The sequence below is a fragment of the Pseudorca crassidens genome, chromosome 5 (genome assembly GCF_039906515.1).
Source record: "Pseudorca crassidens isolate mPseCra1 chromosome 5, mPseCra1.hap1, whole genome shotgun sequence".
NCBI lineage: Eukaryota > Metazoa > Chordata > Mammalia > Artiodactyla > Delphinidae > Pseudorca > Pseudorca crassidens.
In genome coordinates, this window is record NC_090300.1 from 54,345,749 (window position 1) to 54,357,861 (window position 12,113).

Consider the following 12,113-nt stretch of genomic DNA (forward strand, 5'->3'; position numbering starts at 1 on the left):
AACTGAACCACAATCACAAGTCTGGGTCCAACTGTGTGTTCACTGTTACTACAGAACATGGAATGTTAGTGACAATACTAATGATCACTTTTAGGGTCTAGGTATGGATAGGAAATGATCCTACCTAGAATTCCTTAAGTCTTAAGTCATATTCTTCCATGAAAAAGTCACTAAAAATCCTCCTGCCACAAACTCAATTGGATTCCAATAAGGAAAAGGATTTTCTACTTCCTGTTGTTACTTACGAAAAGAAGAACAAATGGATTAAGGTAGAGAAATAATGTTACAGTTCTTCGCAAAGCAAAGCATGTGTGTCTCATAATGAATTATTTTCCAACTCTGTAGCACTAGTTTAACTCTCTGTTTACTGGAGAGACTCATTATGGCCAATTTCTCCAATACAGCACAGGTACAGGCTGTACTTGCTCGCTGACTTACCTCCTTGGCCCACGCTGGTTTCTCACTAGGACTCATCCCTTCTTTGTAATGGTACAGTGGCTTCTTCTCCACAGGCCTCTGCTCCTGCCGCTGATGCTGCAGGGAAACCAAGTAGTCTCTCTCTTGCTTTAGCTGTCTCTGTAGTCTTTCTGCTTGTCTCTGTTCTTCCAACTGTTTGCGCTTATATTCCTGTCCAGATCAGGAAAGGAGAACAAAGAAAAGGCTAAATCACCATACGGAAACCATTGGCCAGTACCAGGGAAGCATGCAATGGAACCAAAAGAGATGATAAATAACAAAGGACCTTAATACCAACAGAACCACAAGAGGACATCAGGATGTGCCATAGAGATGAACTACAGCCTTGGGTTAGCGTCTGCACAGAATGTGGCATTTAATGAAAACACCACTGTTTTAACGGCAACCCCTGCAGAATACCACCCTTTGCAAAGTGACTTGCCCTTGGTGAATTGTAACCAAGAAAGTGGCAATAATGAGGACATATGGATGGTCAGCACGCAACCCCTATAAGGAACCGTCCACTTCCTGGTTTAGTAATTAAATCGTTCAAACATGTACAATTAAAAAAAAAAAACATGTACAATTAAGTACAAAACGAAATAAGTACCTAAAGATACTGCCTAAATCATCTTTTGTTTAACAAAACTTGGACCAACGAAACCATTAGCAAAAACCACGTACAGGCTAAAAAAATATCACAGTGCCACTGAATAAAAAGTTCAGTTAAAAAAAAAAGATACACCAAGAAGCTCATTTGGAGAGCATTGCAGTAATAATAATAAAAAGTACTTCAAGTGGAAGCCGTCTGAGCAGGGAACACAAAATGTTCCCATCGTAAGGGTAAAACTAATAGTCTGCAAATGAAATATGACTACAGAGCTGAGCGGGTTCTTACGGAAGAGGAGCGCTTTGCTGTGATTGTATTCCAGCATGTTGCAAACGACCTCAAACATTACTCTGCAATAAACACAGTGGGTCTCAAAAACAGTCTGAACTTATGATAAGGCTGGATTCATGTTAAAGTTTCACAAATAGCTGGAGTTAATAAAGAATGCATAACAAGTATATTAAACACATTGACTCAGCACACTGGGTCAGGAAACGAATTAAGTTTTAGGAGATTTTCCAGGTTCATGAGGCTTGGAGGATCCCCTCCTTCCTGACTGGCAGTTAGAGGAGACCACACACATACACACACACACACACGCGCGCGCGTGCGATGAACACAGAGCAGGTCAGCTGGCTTGGCTTTCCCATTACCAGAAGTAGAGCTTGTTCATGCAGTAGCTGCTGCTGCAAGATCTCTAACTGTCTCTGCTCCTCCTCTAACTGTCGCCTGATGTACTCCTGGAGAGGTAGGTGGCAGAGAATTCAGAGGAACGCAACGAGAGAAAGAAAGAGAGAAAAAGAACCGGTAATTTCAAAGGTGACAAGAGCTGCCAAGTGAAGTGTGGAAGGAAGGAGGGGAAAAAATACCCAGACGCCTCCTCGCTAAACAGGAAAGGTACCCCGCACCGAAGCAAAAGCGTTTCAATGCAGTCAAACGCACAAGCCCTCTACCTGCAACTGCAGCGGACTGAGATGGCTCAGTGCTTTGCTGTTAGTTACTCTTTGGTTTGGAGAACCGAGCTCTATTTAAAAACTTTTCATGACAGGTTCCCTCTTTAGGGGCTACCTGAAATTAACAATGCTATAAAGTTCAGAGGCTCCTGTGCAAGCAGCAGGGGTAAAATAATGGTTGAATGCCATCACGCACTGCCTTTGTAACGGAGCCATCTTGCAGTTCCACTGCACTGTCAGAATGGGATTCTAACAAAGAGAGAAAGGGCCCGCATCGATGGCTCCAAGTCCTGGAGACCAGGGTTGCCTGAGTAGAAAAGCTCTTCTGAAGCGATGAAACGGGAGCACTTGGCTTGTGTATCACGCGCCAGTGCTACTTTTGAAGTAGATGCCCAGGGTTGGGAAAATCACGAGATCCAGGTGCGTCAGGGGACTTCGGCCTGGGGAGGAAGCCAGGCTGAATGAGTGGGCTTTGCCAAGGTAGTGCGTTTGACTTTTTGAATAGTTGCTTGAGAAAGAGTAAAAACCTGCTTAACCTGAGCAGACCCAAGAGCAGGTGACCCACAGCCCAGAGGCGCCTGGTGCTGGTGCTCCCGTGGGGCCGCCTGTGGGGCCCCAGCTGTACCTGCTCGTGCTCCGCGCGTCTCCTCTCCTCCTCCCGGCGCATCTGTTCCTCGTAGTGCCGCCGCTGCTCCCTCTCCTGCTGCTTCCGCAGCTCCTTCTCTCGCCTTTGTTGCTGTGGGGCGACAAGCAGACAACCGTGAAGGGAACGGGCAGTGGCGAAGGGTGTCGGGAAGCCAGCAGGGAGAGCTGCAGGACCGTGGTTGTGAGCTCTTAGCGACATGCCTGCATGCCTGAGGGCTCCTCGCCTATGCCATTGGGGGACGCATTGGCCAGGATGGGCTGATAGAGAGCAATTCGGTGTTTACCACGCAGGTGGGCTCCCCAGGTTTATACGTCTCCCAAGAAGTTCACATTCAATGCGTCCTCCCAGTGGGCTGATGAGGGTTTCCAAATCAGGGGTAGGTAGAACACCGATGTATAATCAGTTACTTATTATGTATCATCAAACTGTTTGTGAGATGCTACAGGCTTTAAAGCACATTCGCAATGTTCATGCCATTCAGTCTTTTGGACACCACATAGGGCAAATGTATCAAGAAAGCAAACACCAGGGGCTTCCCTGGTGGCGCAGTGGTTGAGAGTCTGCCTGCCGATGCAGGGGACACGGGTTCGTGCCCCGGTCCGGGAAGATCCCACATGCCGCGGAGCGGCTGGGCCCGTGAGCCATGGCCACTGAGCCTGCGCGTCCGGAGCCTGTGCTCTGCAGCGGGAGAGGCCACAACAGTGAGAGGCCCGCGTACTGCAAAAAAAAAAAAAAAAAAAAAAGAAAAGAAAAGAAAAGAGAAAAAGAAGGCAAACACCAGAGAAGGGAAGTGACATGTTCAAGGCTACACAGTAACTGTTGACTGTGGGCAAAACAGAATCTACTGACTCCCACCTGATCACTCCACTTTCTGATAGACCCTGCTGCCTTTCTGTTTTGGGGAAGTCACTTTTAAGTGTCAATTTCAACTTGTCACTCGAGTACGATGTTAAGCTCAGGAGCCACCATCATCTCATACAATCATTATGCCTCTGAAAGTGGACGTCACGGCAAGCACCTTTCATGCTTTATCTCATTTCATCTGCACAAAAATCTTTTCAGGTAGATGTAATTAATACTACTATCTCCTATTTTAAATGAGAAAACAGAGACACAGAGAGATTAAGTAGTTGTCCGAGGTCATGCCCACATTCAAGGTCATACTCAGTAAGCGGTGGAGCTTGATTTCAAAGACAGGCAATGTGACTCCAGTCTGAACTCAATTAATACAGAAGATGAAGAGGCAACAGGAGTGACAGATCATAATTAATCCAGTCCTCCATTATATTCTCAGTAAGGAGAATGTCTTAGGAGTAGTGACTGGAGCCAAGGTTTCCTAGGTAGGGATGGTACCATTCCCCAGTCCTTGGGGCATCTGGCATGTGTGGGACACTCACACATTACAAAGTGTTTCCCCGTACCACACGCCAGTAGCGCCTCTTTTGAGAAATGCTGCAGGCCCTTTGTGCTGGAGCCCCGTACTGGCACTAGGATTTCTTCTTCCTCAAATACAAGGTTCGGAGGGGCCGATCAGAGGGTCCATTCCCCTGTAACAGTCTCAACAGCACTTCACTGCCTTGCTGAGGAAGCATGAGGTATCCAAAATAAAATGGGCTGTGACCGTATCTCACTGAGAAGTTAGCTCTATAAAACCTGGGAAACAGCTTTCTAGGACAAAAACTCTCTGTCCCAAGCCCAGCTAAACCAACCACAGATAGTCAAAGAGCCAAAGAAGCCCACGAATGAGGTGGCCTTCCTGATGTGGCTGGTGCCTGCAGTCCTCCAGACCCGCTCTCTTCCAACAGTCTCTGAGGCTTGGGAGATAAACTGCATCTTTTGAAACTCAATGTCTATCGCTTGCAGATGAAGAATTGTTTGTCCATCTTGGATTGTAGGCAATGGGGAGCCGCTGGAAGTCTATATGCCATCAAATGCCATGACCAAACCTGCATTTTCAAGGGGGCTCCTACCCACCACGGGATGGACAGGACTAGAAGCTGAAAATGCAATGTGACGCCATTCTATGGATCCAGACAGAAAATGACAGGGCACCCATGAGCTAAGCAAAGGCAGCTGGAGAATCCATGTTCGTAATGCTGAGACGCAGTCAAAAGGAAGAAAAACTAAAAACTATCTGGATTTCCAGTCATTCCAACAGGACTGTAGTGGACGCCAACTTAGAAGCAGAAATTAGAATTAGGCCAAAAATAAAACGGGCAGAATTTGGTGACTATGGGGTGTGTGAGGGTGAGTGGTGAGTGAGGTTCCTGGCCCAGGAGCATGGCAGGTGGTGTGATATACAAGTTTAGGGATGGGAATGAGGGGTGTGCTGGGGGGCGGGGATGAGTCAAGTTCCAGACATGTGATTATTTGTTTTACAGAAAAATAATACAGGACGATGCGAGTAGAAAACATCATCATAGGAACTGACTGAATAATTTGGATTACAGACCCAAAACAGAGATATTTCCAACACTCAACCGAAGTGAATCAATGTCAGCACAGAGAATAAAATAATTATGTGTACAGATCTGGCTCCTGGCAGGAAACAGCCCTAATTTAGCTAACATTTCAAGTTTTTTACTCCCACCATCAGTCTCCTTGAGGAAAAAAATATAATCAAGGCTTTTGAAGATTTAGCTGATTTTTATGGGAAGGATTTGTACATTTTCAACCCCCTTTCCAGGAATCGATACTGTTTTATAATTACAGGCCACTCAGGTCCCTGTGCAAGGTGTACGTAGTGCTGACTGCAACTCAGGAGAGTCTGGGCTCCCCAAGAACTCTGCAGTTTCTGAAAAAGACACTCTAAAGTGACTAATAATTAATAATGATCTCATCTGGATCAGCTGCTGCTAAGGCATGGAGGTATCTGCCAGGGCCTTGGTTCCTGCGGTGAGGCTGGAAAAACAAATCACTTCCCCAACCTTGCAGAAGGCACCTCGCCAATGTCTAGCTGCTGTGCCTCCGTGTTAATCACCTTTCCAGGAAAATTGTTTGCTCTCTCTCCTCCTGGCTGTGGGACTGTTTGAGGGGACATATCAAAACATGTCAGAGAAAGACCAAGTCCCTGGCCTCAAGCAGACACCTTTACAAAGCTCTGATGACTCTTGCTAGAAGTAGCAATCTGAGACAAGGCCTGTGCTTGACCCCCACTGGACCCACCAGCCCCTCACGGGGGGTCTAGCACCTGGCAGGTGCAGAGATTTTGTTCAATTGAACCGAGTAAGAAACTTGCGGCAAAAGCAGACAATTCAGTACCATCCTAATTTTTTTTCGGCAGGGGGGGTACATTTCCCTTCCTATCAGTGCTTATAGCATACCATGCCTTATGTTATGGTTATTTGAAATGTCTCATTTATTCTGCAATCTAGATCGTGGGCAGGGTCTCTGCTCTACTCTGGTTTTTACCTCTCACTATATCCCATAAAGGGCCTGATACCACTGATGTTTGTTGTTTTATATACTATAGATGGGGTAGCAAGAGAAGAGGAGAAAGGCTCACAGAACCTCAGACCACCCCTTCACCCTTTGACGCCCTCCCGGCCCAGAATATTCTTTTATGCTGAGCATAGACAAGGCTTGGAGTGTTTTTCTAAAAAGAGAGCCACCCACGATTGGCACTGGCATGGGATTTATTTTCTATCTTAGAGAAAGGCAGGAAAAGAAAATAAGGGAATAGGAGTCTAAGCTGGATGGAGTAGAAAAGGGAAGAAATAAAAATTTTTCTAGGGACTTCCCTGGCAGTCCAGTGGTTAGGACTCCAAGCTTCCAATGCAGGGGGCCCAGGTTCGATACCTGGTCGGGGAACTAAGATGCCATATGCCACGCAGAGTGGCCAAAAAAAAAAGCATAAATAAATAAATAAAATAAGATAAAACTCACAGCGCAAATAATTCCAAAAGAACTTTCAAAAAAAATGTCTAAATGTCACTGAGTTACGCAGAAAGATGACAGTGGTTCTGTCAAAAAAGAATAGCTTAAACCAACTACTCTAAACTCTTAGCAGGAACTCCCCACTCCCCCGCCCCAAATATACTGAACTCCCTAGAAGTACATTTTCATCCACAACTTCTTGGAGCCATCTCCAAAAATTACAGCACATAAAACTAGACATTCAATAGGTTCTTACAAGTCTCTTAATTTTTTTTCTGGTTGGGGAATGACTGATAATACCTACTATGAAACTTTTCCAGGCTAAAATCATTGTTGCCTTGATCTATGGAATAGATCAAGGGGTCTTTTTGTCCCTTTGCCTTCTACTGGTGTTCCTAAAGAATGATTCTTTTAGGACAGTTTTTATCTTCCCCAGTGGGTGCTCCCCCCAGGCCACGGCCAGGTGAAGGCTGTGTGGCTGTACTTTCAAGTATGTTCATTTTAATGGAGGAAATAATCCTGTCCCCTTCAGCTCGTCAAGAGCGTATTATCTTAGCCCTTAACTATTCAAATTGCATTAAAGTTGCGAGAAATAATACACATGGGTGTTCATCACAAAGGCCATGGAGTTGCTCCTTCTTTCCTTTTATTCCTTTAAATGTTCTTTTTGGATTAAGTTTAACCAGTAGAAAGATGTGTACTGCACCAGGGTGCTCTGGCCTCGTAGAAGTGACTTTGATGACCTGTTAGAACATGAATTGCATTTTACAGTATTATGAGAAGAGTGGAAAAAAGCTAAGAAGTGCTGAGTTTATTCATATAAATAACTCAGACATTATTCCTAGCACTATTCAACCATTCCCAGGCGAGTGCACGGGTTTTTTTTGCGGTACGCGGGCCTCTCACTGTTGTGGCCTCTCCCGTTGCGGAGCACAGGCTCCGGATGCGCAGGCTCAGCGGCCATGGCTCACGGACCCAGCCGCTCCGCGGCATGTGGGATCTTCCCGGACCGGGGCACGAACCCGCGTCCCCTGCATCGGCAGGCGGACTCTCAACCACTGCACCACCAGGGAAGCCCAAGTGCACGGGTTTTCAATGATCTCGGAAAGCTTGCCTGAGCAATGGGTCTACTCTAATCCGGACAACGTGAATCTTGACCCACTCAAGTCTGCCTGTTTCCTTAGCTGCTAAGACTTTCAGAGTCAGACGGGGACCCACCTCTGGCACCCAGACACCACGTTGTATAGGCGTTCTATGAACTGACCCTACCCTGGCTTCATCTTGCTTTCTCTTCAACTTTATTGTTCCTTTCTACTTTATTTTTCTTGTTTATTTTATTTTTAGTTTCTGCATTAATCTTTGTAAGGCACCTTAAAGCATCTTTTTGGAATGAAAAAAAGTCATAAAGAAGAGTATACACAGGCAAACAATAGCTTGGCCCTCCATGTCTTTTGAAACCTCAAAATCTCCCTTGGGAAGATCAAAATGGAGATAAACGAGAAACTGTAGACTTGTCATTTGGTTCTTTAAACTCATGAAGATGCCACCTCTGTGTCTGTCAGCTGAGCATGTGGTTAATGTCATTTTCCCAGAAGTGGGGAGCAATTTGCTCTGATGCTACCACACCCTCTTGTTGGAGAAGTGGTTAAACTGAACTACAGTAACATGTCTAGAACTGGCTGGGACCTACAGGGAAACTGAGCCCAATCTCCTCTCTAATCTAAAACTCTGTACCATGGGCCAGAGCAAATATGGCTAAGTACAGCTCACCCATCATTCTAAGGATACAGGATCTTTGGAAAAAGCCCAGGGTTGTAATCTGTGTGTATGGTGTTCTTTTTCTGTTTTTTGTTTGTTTGTTTGTTTTTTACCAAAAGAAGTATTTCATTCTATATTATTCTAATTGGAGCCTCACATTAGCCCTGTTGGGTGATGCAAATGTCATTTTCTTTATTTCCCTCATTTAGAGACTTTTAGGAAGGTTCAATTCCTAGTCAGTGGCCACATAACAAGTTGAGGGAACTCATGGAATGAATACAAGTCATCATAACAGGCACTGTCTATGTGTGCCAGGTATTTGCTGGGCTGGGTGACTTACATGCTTCAGTTCATTAAATTCCACAATGTGACTCTGAAGTTTATTGCTATCATTCCCATTTTACAGGTAAGCAGATTGAAGCTCAGAGAAGTATACTGTTTCATGTCACACGGCTGGAAAATGGGGGAGCACTGTGTGCCCTACTATCCCCCCAGTCCCTAGTACCTGGCAGAGTATTCTATCAATTGGAGAGGCATCCAATCCAGATAGGATACTCTGCTGCTTTTTTCGACTTGCTGAATGTTCAGGTTGAATTTGAGTTTGATTCTTACAACATTCTGGTAGATTTGGGGAAAACAAGGCTAGTTGCCTTTGTGTAAAGGTTCTGGGCCCTTCTATCTTTTACCCACATTGTGTTTCCTATTATACAGACTCAAAGGTAACATTCACATTTGAGAATTAATATCCCACAGCTGCAAAGTGACATATCACTGGGGGAGGGGAGTAGGTCTGAGAGGCCGCAGGACCTGAGGGACAGAACACTGGATCAGAAATAGTAGGACTAGATTCCAGTCCTGCTCTGCCACCGATACAAACACTGCAGACCATACCACACAGTCTCAATAAATATTGGTTTAGTGAATGAGTGAACGTTGTATGACCTTGAATGAGTCACCTTAACCCAAACCTTCAATGAGGGGGAAGATTAGGTGATCTTACAAGTCTGTTCATTCTAAGAGTCTGAGTAAGAATATGCTACATTGCAAAGCAAAAATCGACTAACAATTCAGAATGAGAAGGGAAGCGAAGCAGAATTCTGGCTTGCTCTTGGAGACCTCTGCTTCTTTTCATCCTGGGTGACTTCCTGGAAGTGGTGAGAGGAGACCCCACTGACTGTGGAAGACCAGAGTGGGCCTTCAGAGGATGGCACAGCAGCCAGTGCAGGATTAAGTCAGGCTCCTTGGGAAGTATCTCAAACCTTCCCCTTGACACAGGGGCTCTCTCTGTTCAAAGACATTCAAAATGAAAGGCCCCAGCGTGGTCTCTCGAATCGACCGCACAGCACACATGCCCCCTCACTTAAATAGGACTGTTCTGTATAAGCTTTGCAGGAGCTATACTTGTGACAAGAGGCATTCAAGTACCCCATTTGCCCATTTTAACATCTGTGAACGTTTCAGCTTTGGAAAGACCATTGCATACCGCCCACTGCAGGGCAAGGGTATGTTTCCTTGCAACTAACACTGGGATTCCAAGCCTTTTTTTTTATAGGGAGGATGAGAATGAGAACGATGGTTAAGCAGTCTGGCACCTCTGAATTCACTACAAAGTAATCAGAATCACAAAAATGAATAATAATTATTCCTGATAAGAACAAACAGTTGGGTAGTGCCTACTAAGATGCCAGGCACTGTCCTAAGCCCTTCGCTCATAGTAACTCATTTAGTTCTTATCACAACCCTTTAGGCATGTACTGCCATCATTATCCCTTGACAGATAAGAAACCGAGGCGCACACAGGCCAATATCTCGCCCAAGTTCACTCAGCTGGTAAGTGCAAAGCCAGAACGAGACTCTGCATCTGGCTCTTGCCATGTTGCCTCTATGGATTTGAAAGACATCTATGGTTGAGACGTCTATATATACAAAGTGAAGGATGTTTTATTAATGCTTTTTCAAGTGGCCATTTCCCCCTCCACCTTCACTTTGTTACCTGTCTTTTCCTCACAGAGACAGTAATCAGAGAACCACTGAGAAAACTAGACCAGCTAGATATACCTCATTCTTTTCTTTTTACACGTACTTTACACTATTAAAGATAAACCATCCAGAGGCAAGAGGGAAGAGAGATGGGAACATATGTATATGTATACCGATTCACTTCGTTATACAGCAGAAATTAACACACCATTGTAAAGCAATTATACTCCAATAAAGATGTTAAAAAAACAAATGAGCTGGAACTGTAAATAACAAGAAAAAAAAAAAAGATAAACCACCTGTTCAGAGCTTTCCTAGAAAATTAACAGCTTAAATGAGACTCTTCTTTTGAGCTCCCTAGCCAACTTTTGATCACTAGGCAGCCCCAAGGCTAAGCCCTGTCTGGGTACATGCGGGCCAAGCTGGTCTTTATGCAGGTAGTACGGGGAAAGAACGTTGTCAACAGGCTGAGCTGCGAGGAGGCTTCATGAAGAATTCTGGTCCTGCCTCTGCTTTGGTGCTAGTCAGTGTACTTATGAGCTTATCTCTGAGCTGCAGTTTCCCTGGGGAAAATGGTTGGTTTTCCTGGGTATCATATAGAGGAGCAAGATGGCCCAGTGGACATCCTGAGCACCTATGACTCTGTAGGTTAGTGTAAAAGTCAAGTGCAGATGTAACTCTCAAACGCCTTCTGCCATCGTTCTGAAGACTTAATATGAGACTTGCACATTGAGTCCTATGAAAACAAGCCCATTATCAACCAGTTTATTAATACAATGTCTACAGCGAGGGCCACTCCCACACATCTGGGATGATGGTGAAGATGCTAAATTACATCATATATAGCAAGGTTGCAGGAACTGGTGACATCTGGGCGAGAACACTATCATTGCCTTCAACCATTTCTGGGGCTTAGGTGGAAGGCATTTTAGTTTTGTTTGGTATAATTTGTATTAATGCAGGGATAGCACAAGGACTTGAATCAATAACAGGATACATTTTCTAACAGTAGGAGTTGTTCAAAAATAGAATAGGCTGCCTCAAGCCTCTAGAAGCATAAGCAGAGATAATACGTTAAACAGGTTAAATGTCTGTGAGGCGTATTGTCAAAGGGGTTCTTGCTTTGAGAGAAGAACTGGCTTAGACCACTTTTGAGGTCTCTTACGTTCCTCAACCTCTAGGATTCCATGAAGCCGCTCATTGACTGAAGAAAACAAGAGTGAAATAAAAACAATTCGATTTAAATGTCATGCGAAATAGTACTTTCTGTGAAACTATTTTGTTATCGTAGTTCTATGGTTGGGAACAGCTAAGAATAATGATGGTGTAACGTAAGAGATGCAGACTGGTTGTAATAAAAGAGATTCCATGAAGACCCGGACAACTGAAGGCAGTCGTAATGCCCATTCCTCACTGTCACTTAAAAGCAACCCCTGTCATCCACCTAAGCTGCCCTAGATACACCCAGGGCCAGAAACTTCCTAATGCTTATTTTTTTTTTTTCTTCCAGTATGAAATGCTATAATATAAAATACTAGTATATCCTTCCCAGTCCTTGAAAGTGTAGAAAGGGGTTTGAGCAAAAGGATTTCAAATATCAGTAGCATTTTAGGCTGCAGTACAGGCATTTCAGCCCAACCTCCTCACCTGGGCAGGAAGCCCCTCCCATCACAGGACCCAGGTGACCAAGCGGACAAAGCCAGACTCCTGCAAGCATGGCAGGTAAGTTAGAACAGGGAACCTTTCTGGGATCCACTGGGAAGCAGGGTTCCCATACATCCATGCAAACCACACGACCTCTTGAAGCACGTGTGTGAATTACACGCGTGCCCGA

At 44.8% G+C, this 12,113-nt stretch overlaps 1 protein-coding gene across 7 annotated transcripts in view; it reads right to left on the reverse strand.

Moving 5' to 3' along the window:
• The window catches only part of TNIK (TRAF2 and NCK interacting kinase), a 423,010-nt gene that overhangs the window by 81,252 nt on the left and 329,645 nt on the right, over positions 1 to 12,113 (reverse strand). For 4 of the 7 annotated variants that reach the window (XM_067738024.1, XM_067738023.1, XM_067738027.1 and 1 more), the window contains exons 13-15: positions 2,645 to 2,755; positions 1,720 to 1,806; positions 439 to 627 (exon numbers count right to left, since the gene is read on the reverse strand). In XM_067738024.1, coding sequence (XP_067594125.1) covers positions 439 to 627; positions 1,720 to 1,806; positions 2,645 to 2,755 — 387 coding nt within the window. The remainder of the gene's footprint in view (positions 1 to 438; positions 628 to 1,719; positions 1,807 to 2,644; positions 2,756 to 12,113) is intronic. The other 3 variants (XM_067738026.1, XM_067738028.1, XM_067738029.1) reach the window with 1 other exon arrangement.